Source organism: Canis aureus, chromosome 12 (genome assembly GCF_053574225.1).
Source record: "Canis aureus isolate CA01 chromosome 12, VMU_Caureus_v.1.0, whole genome shotgun sequence".
NCBI lineage: Eukaryota > Metazoa > Chordata > Mammalia > Carnivora > Canidae > Canis > Canis aureus.
This window is the reverse complement of record NC_135622.1, coordinates 28450384-28472471: the sequence shown is the minus strand read 5'-3', so window position 1 is coordinate 28472471 and position 22088 is coordinate 28450384. Positions and strand designations below refer to the sequence as shown.

The 22088-nt window shown below is 39.6% G+C and overlaps 1 protein-coding gene across 1 annotated transcript in view; it reads left to right on the top strand.

Moving 5' to 3' along the window:
* MERTK (MER proto-oncogene, tyrosine kinase) overlaps positions 1–22088 on the top strand; it is a 111864-nt gene that overhangs the window by 49314 nt on the left and 40462 nt on the right. The window contains exons 5-7 of the mRNA XM_077843310.1: positions 10716–10802; positions 14497–14612; positions 19970–20153. Coding sequence (XP_077699436.1) covers positions 10716–10802; positions 14497–14612; positions 19970–20153 — 387 coding nt within the window. The remainder of the gene's footprint in view (positions 1–10715; positions 10803–14496; positions 14613–19969; positions 20154–22088) is intronic.

The following is a 22088-nucleotide window of genomic DNA, read 5'->3' as shown; positions in this document are numbered from 1 at the left end:
GAGTCCAGTGGCATGTTGATAAAGGCAGACTCTGAGTTGACATCAGTTCATTAAATCAACTTTCTTGGCTGTTGTTCAACCACTAGTAAATATGCTTGGTTTTATTTTCCTCCTATTTACTTCTCTTTCTTCTGAGATGTTATCACCATATCAGGCAAGTAGCTATTACAGAAAGTCTGGATATCAGCTTGGAATTCATTTTGAAATCAGACCATACTTGTAGATGAGCCAAAAAACCAGATGTGACAATTTCCTGCATTCTTACAGGCACGAATTTGATAGCCCTCTCTTGAGTTTTATGGTGGATTTCTCTCTCAATGGTTCTGTACTACCAGGATCAGTGCCATTTTTCTTTAGGAAAATAGGGACAAAAATCTGTCAATCTCTGTTCATCTAGAACTATTCCTCTATTGCATGTTTTCTTAGAAGGTAGAAGTGTGTTTCTGTGATAAGATCTGCAAATTCGGGGATCCCTGGGTGGCTCAGCGGTTCAGTGCCTGCCTTAGGGCCAGCGCGTGATCCTGGAGTCCTGGGATCAAGTCCCGCATCAGGGTCCCTGCATGGAGCCTGCTTCTCCAAATGCCTGTGTCTCTGCCTCTCTCTCTCTGTGTCTCTCATGAATAAATAAATAAAATCTAAAAAAAAAAAAAAAAGAAAGAAAAGATCTGCAAATTCTTTTCATACCCAAGGCTAAGTATAATTTGTCTCAGATTGGAGACCTGATTTATTTCTAAATGATTATATAGTCTCACAACCATAACCTATTTGGGGTTGCAAGTTCATTACAATTTTTATTTTACCTTTTTTAATTTGAAGATTTTTTTTTCCTTTGGTAGGAGAAGATAAAAGTAAGATAGAAATAGAGCAGTTTATAGCTGCTCTATTTTGTTCATTTATGTGTTTACTATTTGAAAGAGAGAGAGCATGCAAGCACGTGCAGGCCGAGGGTGGGGGTGCAGAGGAAGAGGGAAAGAGAGACTCTCAAGTAGATTCCACACTGAATATGGAGCCAGATGCGGGCTCCATCTCATGACCCTGAAATCATGACCTGAGCCAAAATCATCAGACGCTTAACTGCCTGAGCTACCCAGGGGTCCCAATTTCAGACTTTTTGTTATAATAAAAATAATATGTGAACACATTTTCATTGTAAAACATTCAAACCATAACAACATACCAAAGCAAAATGGGCAAGAGTCCTTGAATCTCCACACATTCACTCCCTACATAGTTGTCACACACAATGTGTGTGACGACACACAATGTGAGCCACTGGTTCACTTTCTTCTAGGCCCTTCTCCCTTAAATATACTCATATGTACATATACACATAGATGGCCAAGACATGTAGATCTTTCCATATAGGTACTTGTGGGCCTCTCACTATTTATGGTAATTGCCTCATTGCATGAGTGAACTATAATTTATTTAACCACTCCCTTGCTGATGAGCATGTAGGTTGTTTTATTTTGGTTGGTATTGTTACTCATGTGGACATCTTTGTACCTCTATGTATTTCTTTTCTAAAAACCTTTCTGGACACCCCTTCCTTGTCTGTGTATCCGCAGTGCCTCTTCCATAATGCTTGTACCTCCCCACCACATGGAAGCACAACCATCTACCGACTCCCCACCCTGAATTATTGATCAGTGTGATTATTAAATATTAGTTATTAATTACCTTAGCCCTATCACCCAGGACAATGCCTGGTACGTGAGAACTGTGTGAATGAATGAATGAACTAATGAACAAACGAATTATGAACAGACACAGAGTCAGAGATCCTTTCACTGGTACAAAGGAACATAGTGATAATGAAGTAACTTGTAAAAAAAAATGAAGTAACTTGTATTTTCATAATTGCTTTTGGATGTAAACTTCTCATCTCTTCTCATTTGTATTTCTAACCAGTTCTGTGAAATTAATACAGCATTTTTCTTACACCCATTCTGTAGACAGAGGGCTTAAGGAAGTCCATGGAGGAAGGGCCAACAGTGTAGGTTTCTGACCACAGGGCTGGTGCTGGACACACCAAGTTAGATCAAGTCAGCTATCTGTGGACTATTCCAAAGCACCTGAATTTTGTAACATTATAAAACAACCATAAAACATCATTCTTATTTACATCTGTGTTTCATTTTGAGGATGTTTAGTGATAACCTGAGCCCATCTTAAAAGTTCATGTTTAAGGAACTAGGTGCCATTCTGACCAGAAATGCCAGGGACGGGGTCTGTGCTTCACATGCTGATGTAAAACTGTGCGTATTTGCAGGGAGGGGCCATTCTGTCTTGAAATTAACCCTGAAGTAAACTTTTCTTTTTTCTTTTTTTTTTTTTAAGATTTTATTTATTTATTCATGAGAGACACAGAGAGACAGAGATATAAGCAGAGGGAGGGAGAAGCAGGCTCCTCTCGCAGGGAGCCCGATACAGGACTTGATCCCTGGACCCCGGGATCAAGCCCTGAGCTAAAGGCTCAGCTCAACCGCTAAGCTACCTAGGCATCCCGAAGTAAACTTTTCTAATCCCTCTACCAAGAGAGTGCTAAGTAGGGACGTGGTTTAAAAGGTCCTGATTGTTGATGCTTGCTTTGAGCAAGCACATTTGTGGACAGGAAGGCCATATGCTTTTTTTCTTCTTGATACCAGTTGGGTTTTTTTTTCCTCTGTCTTTAAGAGACATGAGCTAGAAGTACTTTGTCTAAAGGGCATCATTCTGAGTCAACAAAGCCAATCCAAAGGTTATATGCAGTATGATTCCATTTATATGACATCCTCAAAATGACAAAGTTATAATGATTAATCAGGGATTAGCTTGGATAGAATGTTTCTAAAACACGAGGGAGTTTGGGTTTTTTTGTTTGTTTGTTTGGTGCTGAAGTAGTATAAATCTGTACTTGTAATAAAATTTCATAGAGCTGTATACCACCCTCCCCACACACACACCCCAAAATTAAACAGAACAAAAATTGGTAAAATCTGAATATGGTCTATACTTGAGTTTAAATAGTATTGTACTAATGTCATGTTCATAGTTTTGGGCATTGTACTATGATTATGTAAGATCTTATCATTAAAGGAAGCTGGTGAAGGGTGACAAGAACTCTGTACTATTTGCAATTTCTTATAAATTAAAAATTATTCAAAAACAAAATTTTGTTTTTATTTTTTAAAAGATTTTACTTATTTGAGAGAGAGTGTGTACATGAGCAAAGAGAGGAGCAGAGGGAGAGAGAGAGGGGGGACAAGCAGACGCCACACTGAGCCCAAAGCCCAGTACAGAGCCTGATCCCACCACCCTGAGATCACAACCCAGGTCGAAATCAAGTGTTGGAGGCTCAACCGACAGAGCTGCCCTGTGCCACACAAAGTCTTGTTTTTATTTTTATTTTTTAAAATATTTTATTTATATATTCATGAAAGAGGCAGAGACATAGGCAGAGGGAGAACCAGGCTCCCCACAGGGAACCTGATGTAGTACTTGATCCTAGGGCCCTGGAATCATGCCCTGAGCCAAAGGCAGACACTCAACCGCTGAGCCACTCAGATGTCCCCAAAGTTTTGTTTTTAAAAAGTGCTTTGTCTTGAGCAAAACCAAATTCCAAAATAAAGAACCAAACTGCAAAAGATTTTGCTATATGGTATTTAATGGTGGTAGTTTAGTGGTTGAGATCCCTAGTTATGACATGCACACTAATACTACTTCATTGTTGTGTGTCCCTAGGCAAGTTACTCAACTACCTAGTAGAAAATAGGGATAATAACAGCATGTGCCTCATAGAACATTTATGAGGATCCAGTGAAATAATGAGTGGAAGGCCCTTAGTACAGGAGCAACCTATAGGAATAATTCAAATGTTACTTATTACAAAATGTTTATGTTTTTATATGCAGTAGTTACTATCTCATTGTCAGTTTTGAGCTGCCTTTCTATCAAGAGTGGTGGACTTATGCTGATCTTTCTAGTTTTTATTCAAGACTTTATTTACTTACTTACTTTTAAAATTTTTTCAAATGATTTTATTTATTTATTCATGAGAGACACAGAGAAAGAGAGAGAGGCAGAGACACAGGCAGAGGGAGAAGCAGGCTGCATGCAGGGAGCCTGACATGGGACTTGATCCCGGGTCTCCAGGATCATGCCCTGGGCCGAACGTGGCTCTAAACCACTGAGCCACCAGGGCTGCCCTTATTTACTTACTTGAAAGAGTGCAAATATGTGTGCACGCACATGCACAGGCATGCAAGCAGGGGTAAGAGCAGAGGAAGAGAGAGAAAGAGAATTTCAAACAGGCTTCACGCTGAGCAGAGTCCAACAGTCCCACGACCCTGAGATCATGACCTGAGCCAAAATTAAGAGTCAGACCCTTAACCGACTGAGCCACTCCGACGCCCCTGGTTTCTATTTTTTAAAAATACTCATTTTATTTTTAAATCCACACCTAGAAAATAGCTAAGCTAGCTTTATGTTTTAGTTAGTTGGATAGAATTAATAATATTCGTTGTAATAACAACACTAACAATGACTAGAATTGATACAAGTCAATTCATAATTTTCACAATGCTTTCTGTAAAGATTGATCTTGAACTTCATAGCGAGCTGTGATGTAGTTAGGCATTTTTAATGCCCATTTTCAGATTAGGAAAAAATTTGGAGCTAGTAAGGAATCTACTTATTTAAGGTTTAGTCTTTATGTGGCCCCTGCAATGATCCTGATAAAACACAAGTTAGATCATGTTGATCTTCTGCTCAATGCTCCAGGTTTACCATCCCACATAGAAGACAAAGCAAAGGCCTGTTCCCTTTGCCCAGAACAACCTCTCCCCCCACACCCCACCCTGGCATTTAGCCCATTCCCTTACTCAGAGTCATTCCTCTGAGGACATTTCCCTAAGCCACCTCTGACCTGAATATTTAAAATCACAGCCCACTTCCCCACCCACCCTTGGCCCTCTGATCCTTTTCTGTTTTTCCATAGCCCTAATCACCTTCTAATAGAGTATGAAGCTTACTTATTTGTATAGGTTATTATTTCCTACCTACTTCCCTCTGAGAATTCGAGCTCTGTAAGGGCGAGGATCTCTTTTCTTTATGGATATACCCCAAGTGCCTAGGAAAATATCTGACACCTAGTAAGTACTCAGTAAATATGTGTTGAATGAATGAATTCAGGGCAGATAGTGTGCTCCAAGTTAATAAGCAACTTCCATTATGCAGGTTGTGCTTCCACTGCTTTGCCTATTTTACTCTAGGAAAAAGAGAAAAAGAAAAGAAAGGGTTGCTTATCCAGAACTCAAAGAATTGGCCCAACTGGTGCTCTTAGAAGTTGCTTTCTTAGCAATTCTGACTGTTTTTCCCTCAAGGGAACATCCTGTTACTGAATGTTCTTTAAAATATCTTTCAGACCTTGTGTCAGAGGCTGTCTTTTTTTAAACCAGCAGACCAAGCAAGAGGGGCATGAACCATCATGATGTGAGTTAGGTGAGATGTCACAGAGTAAAAGGGGGTGGCCCACTGGAAGAGGACATGGCTCAGAAAGACTGGAGGCTTCGGTGCTAGAGCAGAGAGTGGGTAGTAGGGTGGGAACCTAAGGGGGTGGATGATTTTTTTTTCCCCTGGAAAGCCACAAGGGCCCAGGCTATAAAACTTCAAGGTCTATTCCAGTCTGGTTATTATTCATCCAGACAGAGAAGAGGAAAGTGAGAGGAAACAGTCTTTCCCAGCACATGCTGTATTCAACCCAGGCTTGCGCATGAGTCTTTAGCTGGGAAGCTAGTGCCATTAGACAGAGGAAGTATATATAACTGAGTACATTAAGCAAAGAAAATTGTATTTTGCCTTCAAAAGTTCTGGCCCACCTACTTTTCGAGAAATTTAACTTTGATTTAAAAACTTCTCGCTGCTGGCATCTGTTTGGCCTGTGGGCAATAACCACCTCAGTGCCCAGGAAGAACTGCTGTAATACATGATTTAGCTCCTTCTGGGCCATTCTGTATTAATGTGGATTTCTTGTGCCAGAGAATTTGCTAGAGATTGTTTTCCTGACTTTGTGTGCACTTTGAAAAGAAACACAAAAAGGAAAAGCAACTTCCCACTTAACCTTAACATCATGTTCCTGACACGTGGTTTCACTTTGGGCGTTGATAAACCTTGCAGCTCTAAATAACAGTGGACCCCAATTGTCTTACTTAGGGATCTATAGCTTGTCAAAGGAGTTTATGAAATGAATCCATCTTCTTGTTTTTTTCCCCCTCCTGACCAGTTTGGAATGTGATCTGTATCCTGTACTCAAGTGTTTCCCAAGAGTTTTGACAAGAGTCATTGAAGTCAAATAACTATGTTTAGCTCGACTATATAAAAAATATAAATTGCAAAGCAACTGTATTTTCTGAGCCAAAGCCTATTTTTCTAAATATGAGCCAAGTTTTGCACATTCATGGAGCCTGGTGAAATGGGCATCTTATTTGAGAGCTTATGACCTAGAAGGTTAAAAGTGATTCTTAAGTATGAAAACCAAAGTGTCACAGGTTGGACTGTGAAACAATAGTTGGCAGCATGGGCACCACGCAGTGGTTTAGAGGGATGAGGTCTTGATTCTCATCTGGGATGTCTGGCTTCTTTTGTAAAATCTGGCCTGACAAAGTTCCTGAAATCCAAATGCTATGTCGGTGCTTCTTTTCCAACTGCAGCTTCCCAGTCATCTCTCCCTCACTTTGCAAAAGAAGAAAGACCTCTCCCTGACTTATCTGGAGTCACCATAGGGCATCAGTTCTCAAATGCTTTCGTCTCAACATCCCTTTACAATCTTAGAAATTATTGAGAACCAAAAAGCTTTTGTTTATGTGAGTTCTACCTACTGGTAGTAGTTTCTGGTTTCTAATTCAGAAACTAAAATAAAACTTTCAAAGCATAAAAATATACAAGCACATCCTCTATTACTGATAGAGCTAATGACATCATCACACAACATACAGCCTCTGGAAAATTCTTTTGGAACATTCCATCACATGTTCCTGAAAGAAAGAAAGTAGAAAGGACAAATAACATCTTATTATTGTTAGTGTTATTATTATTATTATTACAAAAATAGTTTTCTTTTCTTTTTTTTTTTTTCAAAAATAGTTTTCGTCATTAGGACTCCTAAAAGGGCCTCTGAGATCCCCAGGAGTTTCCAAATCTCACTTGGAAAGTGACTGCTATAGTGCTTTGGCTCAGGTTAAGAAATTTCCAGATCACTACATAGAAAATTCCAAATTTTGTTCAACAAAGGAGTTGCCCTTCCAGTAAAATTCTTCTATTTATGTTTAAGAATTATATACGTGGTTGGGGTGCCTGAGTGGCTCAGTCAATTAAGTATCCAACTGTTGATCTCAGCTTAGGTCTTGATCTCAGGGTCATATGTTCAAGACCCACATCAGGAGAGCCTACTTTAAAAAATAATAATAATTCTATATATTGTCCTGATGAGTTGTACCCTAAAAGTTTTGAGAATAATCAATCTAGAAGATATTTTTTTTCCCAATTTTAACATATATGTGTATTTTGATTGCCAAGAAGTGTTGTAAGGTCATTAATCATGACTTCTAAACCCAAATACTTAGTGCCATTTGGATAAAATGCTGCAGGAGAAATAGAAAATCATGATGGAAACTTCTGGCTGCTGGGAGAAAATTGTTTCTCACCCACAATCATTGTGGGTGATTTAGGGTCTCCCATCCCTAAATGGGTATGCTACATAGGTACCTTTAAGGGAATTTTACTTTAAAATGTCAGAGTACCGGAAATTACTTTCTTTGCAACTGTTTAAATCATAAAACATTTAAGATGCAAACCTCAAAAATGTATAAGAGCTCCATATATTTTTCAAAGTTATTTGTGAGGAATATAAGCAGAAGATACAAAGACCCCCAAGGCAGGGTATTAAAGGATGTCCTTTTATACATGTGGTTAATGAGTTTGACATAAATATTCCTCTTCAGTGAAATAAAAAATTTTTTTAAACCATCACACAAACTATTAACAGTTTCATCTGTCACTCAAAAGGAAGTGACCAAAAATGTGAAAAGTCATGGCTCCTACATGAAATTTTAGTTTCTTAGCTCTTGGAATTATCAAGAGAATCGAAGCCATCCAAATAGGATTTTCTTCCAATCTGAGGGAAATACTTCTTACCTCAGAAAATTAAAATACCTGAAGTGTCTGTCTTATTTTGACAGAACATTATTTTAGAGAAGTAAAAAGTCACCAGAGAATTGTAGGACAGAGATACATAGGTTTGTTTTTTCTTGAGAGACCATGTCTAGTTAGCAGAACTCAGGTGCCTAACTTAACTTCCATCTGGATGGAAAGGAGCAAGAGCCCACCGGCACTGGTATTTCTGTGCACTTCTAAACCTCAAGAGAAGTGCCAACATAAAAGGGATCAGGTTCACATTTCTTCCTAAAACTTCTCCCAGACATGGTTCTCTGACCATTTGGCCCAACCTAGGGCTGGTCTTCCCCCAGCAGCTTGTTCCTCCTTATTTTTTCAAATATTTAATTACTGTTAGTGACAAGCTTTGAATATTAAAATTATCAGGTCGAAATTTTCTTATACAAGTAAATGGATAATGGATAGAAGAAAACAAAGTAAGGTTTTCAGGCAAGAAGCAAATGGAGATACATTTTCAAGAATTTTTTCTTTCTCCAGTTCATGATGTGAATTCTGTGCCACAAGACACAGAGAAGTTTCCAGATTCTACTAGATGGTATATATGGCTGTGCTTTGAAAAAAAAAAGAAAAAGAAGCAAATATCTGTTTTTAAATTTTAGAATAGTTTTAGATTTTAGATGTCATGGAGATAATACAGTTTTCCCATAAACCCCACTCCCACGCTCTCCTATTATTAACATCTTATATTAGTGTGATATATTTGTTATAATTAATGAACTAATACTGATACATTATTATTGACTCAAGTCTATATTGACTCAGATCTCCTTAGTTTTTAGCTAATACCCTTGTATTCTATGATTTCATCCAGTATTTAGTTGTCTTGTCTCTTTAGGCTCCTCTTGATTGTAACAATTTCTCAAATTTAACTTGTTTTTAATGGTCTTGACAGATTTGAGGAATACTGGTCAGGTTTCTTGTAGAACGTCCCACAGTCTGAACTATCTGATATTTTTCTCCTGCATAGACTTGGGGTGTATGTTTTGGTGAGGAAGACTGCCCGGGGGGGGAGGGCCACTTTCATTACACCATATCAAGGATACATTCTGTCAACATAACTTAGTGGTATTGACCTTGGTCATATGACCAAGGTACTGTTTATCATTTTCTCAACTCTCAAGTTTAAAAAATAAAGTTTCGCTTTTATTTCCTTTTCGTATTATCCTTTTTTGGAAGGAAGTCACTATGTGCAGCCCATGCTTAAGGGGTTGGGAGTTATGGTCCTCCACCTTCAGGACAAAGAATCCACATAAATTATTTGGAACTCTTCTACATGAGAGATTTGTCTTTTCTTCCCCATTATTTAATCATTTATTTGTATCAATATAGACTTGTAAATATTTATTTTATACTTCAGGTTACAATCCAATGCTACTTTGTTTATTTTCTTGATCAAATTGTTACAGCTTTGGCTATTAGGAGTTCTTTTAGTTGATTTCTGTTTCTCTGTCATCCCCCCATCACTGTGTGTGTGTGTCTGTGTGTCCGTGTGTTACATGGCGTTTGTGTTAAATTTTATTCCAGGCTCATCTTATATATTTCCTGCTCCAATCTGAGAATCAACCATTTCTCCAGACTTTCATTTCCTTTTATTGGCAAATAGTCTTAGAAACCAATATCTGGATTACCTCATCTTTCTATTTAAAATTAATAAATCAACTACTTTTTAAAATTTCTAAGATGTCTTCAAACCTCTGATATTATAGAATTTTTTTTTCATTCAACACTACCATCTTCTCTTCAAGTAATCATAACGTATTGTGTTTATGTAATACTTATTTATGAACAGACTAATTTTTACCATTAAGAGAAGTATTTGGGGCACCCAGGTGGCTCAGTGGTTGAGCATCTGCCTTTGGCTCAGGTTGTGATCCCAGGGTCCTGGGATCAAGTCCTGCATCAGGCTCCTTGAGGGGAACTTGCTTCTCCCTCTGCCTATGTCTCTGCCTTTCTCTGTGTGTGTCTCTCATGAATAAATAATCTTAAAAACATTTAAAAATTAAAAAATAAATTTAAAAAGGGATTCATTACAACAGACCATCTGAAATGGTTAAGCACTGTGACTTTTATCCCACTATGTCTGGTGTCCTGAAATGTCATTAGTGTGCAGTATCATATGTACTGTGTGGCTAAGCAGTAGGGGATCATCCAGGTGAGCCTCAAAAAGCACTCTTCTTGATATTGGGGCCAGAGATTCCTATACCTCCTTGCAAAAATTTAAGTCTAAATATTACTGCTTTGTCATCTAACAGTTCACCATCTGGGAAAAAGAAAGCATTTAAATGAAAAACAGCTGCCTCTGAGGCCCACAGTTGACTTGCTCCTGGTGGCTAAGGTTTAATCCCAGGTTTGTTTCAACCACCAGCACACTTTAAATATTAACTTTGCGTTTATGGGTTGAAGCAATGAACCAAAAAGTAAAAGAATGTTAAGACAACCATAGGAGTCTGGTGCCCTGCAGCCTGTTTCTCGGTGGCTGGTCTCACGAGTCCCTTCCTTTCCAGGTCTGACCGAGACAGCAGTCTTTAGCTGTGAAGCCCACAATGACAAAGGGTTGACCGTGTCCAAGGGTGTGCAGATCAACATCAAAGGTAAATATCAAAGTCAAGTCCCTCAAGCACATCCTGGGAGCTGGTCAGGGAACGCAGCATGAGCCCTGCAGCCAGCTACCTGGGCTTGAGCCCTGTCTTCCCCACTGACTTCCTTTGCGACCTTCGACAAGTCACTTAACCTCCTTGGCTTCAGTACAAAATAGGGATAATTACAGAATCTACTTCTTTTTGAGGCTTAAATGAGAAAATACAAGTAAAAGCACTCATAACTGTGCCTGGTGCATAAGTCTTTGATAAACATTAGCTCGTTTAGTTCTGCTTAGTCTGAGAATAGGCTAAGATGTCTACCCTTGATCTTCTTAGCCCCGGTTTTCACCTTTCCCTCTCCCACCTTGAACTAGTCCCTGTTACCCCCTTGAAGAGCTCCCAGGGGTGGGGGTGGCTTAGGGCATCGATTAAAGGAATGGGGGCACGAGTCTTCCCTAGCTGCTGTCCTGAGAGGGGCAGAAGGGAGGGAAAGCCCAGAGCTCCTGTGCCTCGTCCCCCTGATCTTCTTGCCTGAGCTGGGATATAACATAATGGAAGATTTGTGTTTGAAGGTCCCCATGCTAGTGGAGGCATTCCAATTCAGTCGCCTGCCTCCTCCTCCTCCTCCCTCCATGGAATCAGTTATTTAAACCTGAAACTTGAGAGTAAATATTGTCCTTTTATTTCTTTTCAAATCATCTTTCTTACCCTTTGTCATAGAAACTCAAGCAAATTTTATGTTTTAGTATTTGTTTTTATTTTTTATTTTTTTAATAAATTTTTTTAAAGATTTTTTTGTTTGTTTATTTATTCATAGAGACAGAGAGAGAGAGAGAGAGGCAGAGACACAGGCAGAGGGAGAAGCAGGCTCCATGCAGGAAGCCTGACGTGGGACTCAATCCCGGGTCTCCAGGATCACACCCCAGGCTGCAGGCGGCGCTAAACTGCTGCACCATTTCTTTTTTTAAGATTCTGTTGGTTTGTTTGTTTGTTTATTTATTTATTTATTTATTTATTTATTTATTTATTTAAGAGAGAGAGAGTGAGAGAGATAGCAAGAGCGGGATGGGGCAGGGGGTGGACAGAGGGAGAAGCAGAAGCAGACTCCCTGCTCAGCAGGGAGCCCAACACAGGGCTAGATCCCAGAACCCTGGGATCATGACCTGAGCCACCCAGGCGCCCCATTTGTTCTTAATTTAAATACAGAGAAGCAAATATTGAGTCCGTATTCCTTTTGGTCTTAATCTTGGGGAAACAACACCAGGGAAAAGCAGGATGTGTTTAATAATGAGTTAAAAGTTAAGAAATATACAGTGGGGGACTCTTATCATAAAAGAGTTATACTTTATAAAGATGTTGATGGGGATGTGTAGGTGGCCCAGTCAATTAAGTATCCAACTTGATCTCAGCTCAGGTCTTGATTTCATGGGTCATGAGTTCATGGCCCACACTGGGCTCCACAAGGGGCATGGAGCCAACTATTAAAAAATAAATAAATAAGTCAAAAGTGCCATTGTTTCATTTCAGCAAATCAACTAGATGAAGGTGACGAGGGGGCATTTTCTAAAAGTTTATTCGAAAAAAAAAAAAAAGAAAAAAGAGCAAGCTGAAACTTACTCCTGGAGGAACTGTATAACTTCCTTCCTCATTATAATTCTCATCATTACAATTTTCAAAAGAAATGTTGGGAATTTCAGGAATTCATGAGTAGGTATGAATTGATAAAGACATTTTCATAAAGTATAAACACCTTAAGATTTAAATATCTATAAACCAAGAGACACTTTAAGATTTTATGCTTTACACAGAGTCTTAGCTTTTTTTTTTTAATCCTCTAAAACTTATGTTTTTGGTTTTCATTTATTTAAAAATTTATGTCAAAGCAACCCGACTCCCTTCTTCCAATCTCTTATTAACTGTAATATATGTGCCAAATTATGATCTTTAAGGTAGGCATTTTAGGACAGTTCTACAAATAATCTATTTAGGGAAGAGAGTCAAAGAAAATGCTGATTCTTCGCCACTCACCAAGCTGTTTGTCTTCTAGTAAACAGAAACTCCTGAATATGGTACCCAGGACACTTCACAGGGTCCCAGCTCTCCTTCTTCTGATCTTCTTCCCACTCTGTCATTGCTTCACATCAGCACCCCTCCCCTAACCCTCCCGCATGTATACCTTCTCAATCTTCCCCAGCCCCATGGAGCAGTGCTATTACTATCCCCACTAAGAGAAAAAGAAACAGTTTAGAAAAGGCATTTAACTGTGGCCTGGCCACATGGCTGGCCAGACAGGAACCAGACTCACCAGCTGGTGCTCACACCAATGTGCTTGCTGCCTCCTGTAACCAATCTTCAGTGTTCTACTGAGGGACACACATTCCAAGCTCAGTTAGACCTGAGTTCAAGTTCCTGTTCTGCTAATAAGCTCTGTGATCTTTGGCAAGTTTTTTTTTTTTTTTTAATTTTTTTTTTTTTTTATTTATGATAGTTACAGAGAGAGAGAGAGGCAGAGACACAGGCAGAGGGAGAAGCAGGCTCCATGCACCGGGAGCCCGATGTGGGATTTGATCCCGGGTCTCCAGGATCGCGCCCTGGGCCAAAGGCAGGCGCCAAACCGCTGCGCCACCCAGGGATCCCTCTTTGGCAAGTTTTTAACTTCTCTGATTCTCAGTATCCTCATCCATAAATGAGGATCGTGAGACTACCTCTCTGACAGGGTTCTAGTGATAATGAAGCACAGCGAAATCCATAATGTGCTGGCCCATAGTAAGCACTCGAAAACAGTAGTCATCATTTTTGCTTATAAATGTGATGATGACCATTAATTAAGAATTATATTTAGGGGGTGCCTGGATGGCTCAGTCAGTTAAATACCTGCCTTCAGCTCAGGTCATGATCCCAGGGTCCTGGGATCGAGTCCCGCATTGGGCTCCCTGCTTTGTCCTCTGCTTCTGCCTACCACTATCCCCTGCTTGTGTGCTCTCTCTTTCTCTATCAAATAAATAAATAAAAGAATTAAATTTAGCATAAAACAAGATCCTCAAACTTCAGATCCTTCTTAGATTCTAGTGAAAATACCTGTCCATGTCCCACATGTGGCCAGGGTCATTGCACATTGTATGGTATTACCTGCCTACCCTCCCAGCAGATGCAGTTGGTTCTTTGGCTTGAACTGACTCTCCCATTTCCTTGGCCTGGAAAACTTCTTCCCTACATCTACCACACATGCACACTCATGCTCCCATAGCACCCCTCTCTTCTCAGCACGGGCTCTCTCATCCTCAGGTTATGGGGGGCTCCCCTCCTCAACCAGGAGTTGCACAGGAATAGGGCCATGATTCTTTGTCCCCATGTAGAATCCTGGCACCCGGCAACATGCCTGTGTACAGTAGGGTAGTGAACACGAGCTCAGTGAAGGAAATAGATGTGTCTGTATCCTTTTCCCTCTAAGGTCTCACTTCATCAGTAGGCAGGAAAGCAGGTCTGTGTTCCACTCCTCTGGTCCAGGCACAACCATCCTATCACCGGAAAACCTATCTATAAGCTAATATGATTAATCTCAGACAATGTGGCTTCTTTTTAAAACTTGAGTTGAATTTTCCTAATCTTAAGAAATGGAAACAGATTTGATACTGTGTGTGTTCGGTAGCTGTGGCCACCTGTAGTTTATAACTGTGTTTGTATGTGTGTCTTTGTTTTTATATAGTAATTCCCTCCCCACCAACTGAAGTCAGTGTCTACAACAGCACGGCACACAGTGTGCTGATCTCCTGGGTCCCGGGTTTTGATGGATACTCCCCGTTCAGGAGTTGCAGCATTCAGGTAAACCTCCAGGATGAAGAGAGAAGTGGCTGTCTGGTGCTCTGAGGTCCTACCTGATTTTTCATCCTCCTGAGGATGCGTGCCAAGGCTTTCCACACCTCTGTTTAGAAGTCCACTGACTCCTCTCCACTCAGTGTCCACCATGCATACCCCATTTTACGGTGTTTGCCCTGGGATGCTGCTTCCTTTTTGCTCATGGTCCAGGGTCCAATCAGAAGGGAAACAGGTTTCTAGGATAGAACATCATGAGACAAGAGAGAATTAATTTTTAAGGTATAAAAACACATCCCTAAATTAGGACTAGCTTGTGATCAGGAATTCAGGAAAACCAAGTATTCCTCAACCTGGCTTCTCCTGGGCTGGAGGCCATGAAGCCCAGGCAAGCATGAGGTAGGTCATTTTTGCTGTCAAACGTAGCACCTTGGCCAATGGATCCCAGGACAACCTGGGCATTATAGGCTTGCAAAGTCTTTCCCCTTTTTAACCACTATCTAAAACTGGTATGACATTGTGCTATAAGAAATATAGGCTAGCCATCCTAAAATGGTACCTTGCTATGATGTAGGCTCTGCTTTGAGTGTTAATTTCATTAAAATAGAAAGGGTAGCAGTAACACTACCATTTACTGAGTGCTCACAATGGCCAGGGACTTTGCTGACATCATCTTACTGAAAACTGACACCAGCTCAGAGCGCTCACAGAGTCCTTGAGTGGTAAAACCAGAATTCAAACTCAAAATGCTCTGATGCCAAAAGCAATGCTCAGAACCATCTGCTCTTCCATGTCTCAGAAGAGACATTGCTTATGGGAACAGTTGAACATGTGTAGATTATCCACTGAAAACATGACGCAGTCTGCCTTGTATGTTGTCATACAGTAGGGTCAGAAATTGTTCTTAGTTTCATATATGTCTGGTCTTACTAGCTGAAAACATATTAACCTGACACAGGCCACTCATGCCAGCTCAACTTGAAGCAGTGACTTCTAAAGAATTTTATATGTTGACAACCAGATGTTTTTAATACCAAATGGAATTAGCTTCTCTGTTTTTGTTGCCTCCCACTCTTGTCTAACAGCTGTTCCTTCCCTGAAAAATGAAAACATTCTATTATCCCCAAAATAGCCTCCACCCTCACCCCACCAACTCTAACTTTACTTAATTCTTGCCCAACTTTATTTGTAAACCTCTCAAGGATTGGTAAGTCTAACAAAGTCCTTACCAGGGATATCATTTTTTTTTGGCAGCTTTTTTTTGAGAGATATTTCATAGACCATAATACTTACCCATTTAAACTGTATAATGTTGGGGTGCCTGACTGGCTCAGTCAGAAGAGCATGCGACTCTTGATCTCAGGGTTATAAGTGTGAGCCCCACATTGGGGTAGAGATTACTTAAATAAACTTTAAAAAAACAAAGTGTGTAATGTTTATTGGTATATCCACAGAGGTGTGTAGCAATCACCATTGTCTAATTGTGTCTATATTCATAAAAGCTATTGGGCTATAGTTTTCTTGTGTTAGCTGTTTCTGGTTTTGGTATCAGGGTGATACTGGCCTTATAGAATCAGTTGGGAGGTGTTCCCTTCTCTTCTATTTCTTGGAAGAGTTTGTGGAAGATTGATGTTAATTCTTTAAATATTTGGTAGAAATCACCAGTGAAGCTATCAGGTCCCAAGTTTTTCCTTGTGGAGAGTTTTTGTTGTTGTTGTTGTTTTAAGATTTTATTTATCCATTCACAAGAGACACACAGAGAGAGACAGAGACATAGGCAGAGGGATAAGCAGCCTCCTCGCAGGGAGTCCAAAGTGGGACTCAATCCCGGACCCTGGGATCATGCCCTGAGCTAAAGGCAGACCCTCAAAACCACTGAGCTACCCAGGTGTCCCTGTGGAGTTTTTTGAATACTACCTTAATCTTTTTACTTGGTACAGCTCTACTTACATTTTTCATTTCTTCTTGAGTCAGTTTTTTTAGTTTGTTTCTAGGAATGTGTCCATTTCGTTTGGGTTACCTAATTTGTTGGTATGCAATTGCTTATACTATTCCATTATAAGCTTTTTTTTTCTTTGAAGTTAGTAGTGATGTCTCCATTTTCATTCCAGATTTTAATAATTTCAGTCTTCCCTTCCTTTCTTCTGTTTGCTTTGGCTTAGTTTGCTTTTTATTTTATTTTTTTTAGTATCATAAGGTAGAAGTCTGGGTAATTCATTTGAAATTTCTTCTTTAGGGGATCCCTGGGTGGCTCAGCGGTTTAGCGCCTGCCTTTGGCCCAGGGCACGATCCTGGAGTCCCGGGATCGAGTCCCACATCAGGCTCCCGGCATGGAGCCTGCTTCTCCCTCCTCCTGTGTCTCTGCCTCTCTCTCTCTCTCTCTCCATGTCTATTATAAATAAATAAATAAATCTTTAAAAAAAAAGAAATTTCTTCTTTAATATAAGCATTTATATTATACATTGCCTTCTAAGCAGTGTGTTAGCTACATCACATAGGTTTTGATATTTGGGGGCTTTTTCCTCATTCATCTAAAATTTTTTTGTTCTTTTCCTTGTGATTTTTTTCCCCTATTGGTTATTCAGGAATATGTTGTTTAATTTTTTACATATGTAAATCTCTCAAGTTTTCTTCCTTTGCTTATTTCTAGTGTTATTCTATAGTGTTTGGAGGATATACTTAATATGATTTTCATCCTTTTAAATTTACTACAGCTTGTTTTATGGGCTAGCATTTGTTCTGCCCTGGAGAATGTTTCATATGACTTGAGGGGAAGGTATATTCAGCTGTGGTTAGGGTAGAATATTTTATATGTCTGATAGATTTAGTTAGTTTAGAGTCTTGCTCACTTCTTATTTCCTTGTTGATCTTCTGCTAAGTGGTTTTATCTGTTATTGAAAGTAGGAAATTAGGGTCTCAACTATAGTTTTTGAATTGTCTATTTCTCATTTCAATCTCATCAGGTTTTCCTCCATGTATTCCAGGACTCTGTTGTTAGGAGCAACCAGGGCTTGTTGATAGATAGATAGATAGGTAGGTAGATGGATGGATGGATGGATGGATGGATGGATGGATAGATAGATATAATTGAAGCATGAGCCAGCCCTTTTTAAAACTGCTGCTGAGCTGTATAAAGAGTCCAAGAAAACAAGAGGCTCCTGCCCACCTAAGTATTGTTGTCTTTAGGGAGACTGTGAGGATGAGTACTACCCCCACATTGAGAGAGTAGGTCTCAGGGTGGAGATGAAGTAGAGCAGGATGGTAGGAAGGTCTGAAAATATCAGATCATTCCTGACGGTAGAAGATTTCACAGAAGCATCACCTGCTTTCTCTCTTTTCCCCTTGGCTTTGGGCTGAGTGAAAAATCATCCAGTGACTGCCAAATTGCAGGCCTTCCTTGTCCACCTTGGATCCTGTGGTGCCAGACGTGATTATTCTGTCTCTGCCCCACTAGCTAGCTCAGCCTCCCTTCACCCATAAAAATACAGTTATTTTACAAGTTAAATTATAGGAGTAATTTTGTGACATACCTGTACATGTAATTATTTATTGTTTATCTGAAATTCAAATATAACTGGCTCCCCTGTTTTCTCTGACCAGTCCTAGCAGGGTTAGTCAGGAGTAGTTCTAGAAGTTACATTTTTATATTTTGCAGATTAACAATGTATTCCCACTTCTGAAGGAACCAAGCACAGTTTTGTGGCACATATCCCCAGTCCACTACAGTTTTAAACTCTGACTTGGTAACAAATGAATGTCTTGGACAAGATTCAGATCCATGCACTAACGGGACACACCCTCTCACTTCCCCTTGGTCCTGATGTTAGTTCCTTTCTTCACCCATTTTTGGGCTGCATAGTCCATTTCTATTTTTAACTCTCCCGAGTACTTCTTGCTATTTCATGCCCTTTTTTCCCTCAGGACCAACAGAGAAGCACTGTTATAGAAACCCTGTATTCTTTCAGCAGTGTGTTCTCAGAGCGTCCCTGTGCCTGGAAATGCTCCACATATTGCTCCGGAAACAGGGCAGGGGTGGAGAGCCAAAGGTTTCCTCCACCTTAGTTTCAGAGGTTGGTCACCAGGAAGTAGGTACATACTCTGAAGTGAAGAAACAAAAAGTCAGTTCTGCCAATAGCCACCACCAAGATAAGCACGTAACTCTTTGTTTCTCCTCTGGTGGCTCCTCAGGCCAGCTGGTACTTTGTTGTCACCCAGTGGAGCCTGCAGGTCTGAGTCAGAGGTGAGGCTTGGCTTGGCCCCCACGTCACCATCATGGTATCCACTAGGGGATTCAGAATTCCAAAATGTTATTTGTGGCCTCTTGGCCTAAATTTCAGCACGTATATCCTGAAATAACAGCATTGTGTATCCACACCCCATGACCGTAAGCCCATTATTATTAGTAATACACACAGGGTTCAAGATTTTTTTTTCCTCAGTTACTTTTGGTTACTTGTGTTTTATTCAATATCACTTTCTCTTTTCTGACTTTACAAATACTACATATCATAGAAATTTTGAAAAATGTTTAGTTTTATCCCCATTCCCAGACAAGAGGTATGCTTAAGGAAAAAGGTAGTTTGGCCTCGGTCTAGATTTTTGCTTGTGAAGAGTTGTATATGGAGAAATTGGTAGAGATTACAGAGGGAAATATGAAAAAGAACTCAGAGGAAAGAGCTGAGATGTTTTAATAAGATTTGGAGAAAAGTGGGTTGGGTGAACTCTTCCCTATCTCCGCCCACCAAATAATTTCAGAAAATGTACATTTTCTCTATATGCTTTTGGACTTGAATTTATATTGGGGTGGGAGTCAGGGTTAAAAAAAAAAAAAAAGGACGTGTAGAATTTACCTCAAGGCAAGAGCAGAGTTCATCAGGTTGCATAATGAAAAGAAATGCAGAATAAAAATAGAAATCCCATATCCAATCCCCTGAAGTAGGATTTGGGAAATGATCTCTTCAAAGGGCCAGACAGTAAATATTTTAGGTTTGCCCCCACAAAGAATGTTGGTTCTCTTTGGTGCATATTCTGTAAAACAGCTGAGAGAAGAAATCAAGAATTGAGGTGGTTCTGAGAAAGAGAGGACTACTACCATAATTATCACATAATAAAGATCATCCTTTGCTCTTTTACCTCCCATGGCAAGAACACTTATTTTAGGTATTTTGCTCAAGTCATTGGTGGCTGCTCCAATAACATGAGTAACACACTGTAATGCTGGTGGGGAAATTAGTGTGTGGCCTGAAAGGAAGCAGGTACTTCCCCTCAGTGGAGAAGAGCCATGTGCACTGAATACATAAGTGCCCCATGTCTGGCATTCCCACCACCTTACTAATGCCTGGTCCACATTTTTGCTCCTCACTTAGGTCAAGGAAGTTGATCCGCTGAGTAATGGCTCTGTCATGGTTTTTAACACCTCTGCTTCACCACATCTGTATCAAATTGAGCAGCTGCAAGCTCTGGCTAATTACAGCATTGGTGTGTCCTGCATGAATGAAATTGGCTGGTCTGCAATGAGCCCTTGGATTCTGGCCAGCACAACTGAAGGAGGTAATTCCTGGAGTTCAGAATAAATATTGCCCCTAATGGCATGTGATTAAACAAATCCTTCCCAGTGGCCTCATTTAGAGTTTAAAGTCTGCTTTGTTTGGTCTTTGTTTCTGGAGGAGAATTTTATTGAGGTAGCTGATGAAAATGGAGAAGAGATTTCGTTCTATTTAGTGACAAAGCTTACCCTTACTATGAATATATAATTTTTTACAGATGAAGATAATAGCAACACATTTTATGGCATCTATTATTTTAAACTAAAATATAATCATATAAAAATTATTAATGGTAGCATCAAATTCAAGAAATAATGAACATGAAGGTGGTTAATGTTTACCAAACATCACATGCCAGGCACCACATTAGGTGCTTTGCATGGATTGTTTTATTAGATCCTCAGAGAAGCCCTATGAAGTAGGTTCTCTCTATGCTATCTTATTCATAGCAAATTTTATTTATGTCTTTAAACTTTAAAGAATTTTCTGTGTGCTTTCTTGGATTTCTGATATTTTTATTATCGTCTATGAATATTGGAATGAATACTGTATTTCTGTTCAATTCAAATCCACAGTTTCTATTCTTCCCCAGTTTAGAGCTTTAGATTGCTAGAACGTCTTTCTGCCCTTAACTCTGGCTTCACCTAGTCAGTGCTCTGGCTTTAATACAGATGGGAGGTGGGTGGGGACACAGAACAGGATCAGAAATCTTTAGGGCATAAGCCTTGCACAAAATGACATTTCTAGTGCCAAAATTGTAAAGTATCTTCTTCTCTCAAATGATAAAGAAAAGCCTTTGAGGACAATTTTTATATGCTGTGTTTCATGTTCATTCAGTTCAAAAATACTTTTTTTACTTCTTTGACCCAATTAATTATTAAGTTATGTAAGTTAGTTCCCAAATATTTGGGGGTTTTCCAGAAGTCTTTGTATTCCTGATTTCTTATTTCATTCTATTGGTGCCCAAGAACATATTCTGTATCACTTGAATACTTTAAATTATGGCCCAGAACATGGTCTTGCCTGATAAATGTATGATGTTCACTTGGAGAGAAAGGTATTGTCTTATGATATGGAGTATTCAATAAATGTCAAGTTGGTTGAGTTGGTTGATAGTCTTTTTCAAATTATATTCTTACTGCTTTTCTGCCTGTTTCTATCAATTATTTAGAGAGAGACATTGAAATCTGCGGTTATAATTTTGGGTTTATCCATTTCTTTCTTTTTTTTTATCCATTTTTTTTTTTTGATGTTGTAGCCAGTTTTGCTTCAGACCTTTTGAAGGTCTGTTATTTTGTGCGTAAATGTTTAATTTTACTATGCTCTCCTAATAATTGACCACCTTCCCATTATGAGATTGCTTTCTTTATCTTTGGTAGTATTCTTTTTCTGTGAGATCTACTTTCATATTAATATAGCCATTTAGCCTTATTTTTGAATATGTAATATATCTTTGATTTCTCCTTATTTTTAACTTATTTATATCTTTTTATTTGGTTTGGACACCCTTAAGTGTCAATATTGGTTTTCTGTCCTCTGGGACCACTCACTTTGTCTAGCCAAGAAGTGTCCTATTTCCTGCCTTAGGAAACATGGCTGCCGATGCTGTAGGTGCCAGCTGAGGAGGAGGGGTGAGACAGAGTCTTCCTCATTCAGTGTACAGACTCCCACTTATTTCTCCAGTTGTCTGTCTGGCCTCTCATTGTGTCTTCATCCTGACAGTGTCCCAAGTCCAGAGGCTTTTCAATTCGGAGAATAAAGCAACATCCTGTTTCCAGGGGGGTAATAAGGGAGTACCTGGCAGGTGTGTGGAAATAGGTTAGAGGGATCTTGAGGACTAGCTACTTCCTGGTCAGACCTTCAATCTTCCAGTTTTAGTACCTGGCCCACAGTTTCTGAGCCTCTCCATGATCCTTTGGGGAGAACAGGTTGCTGAATT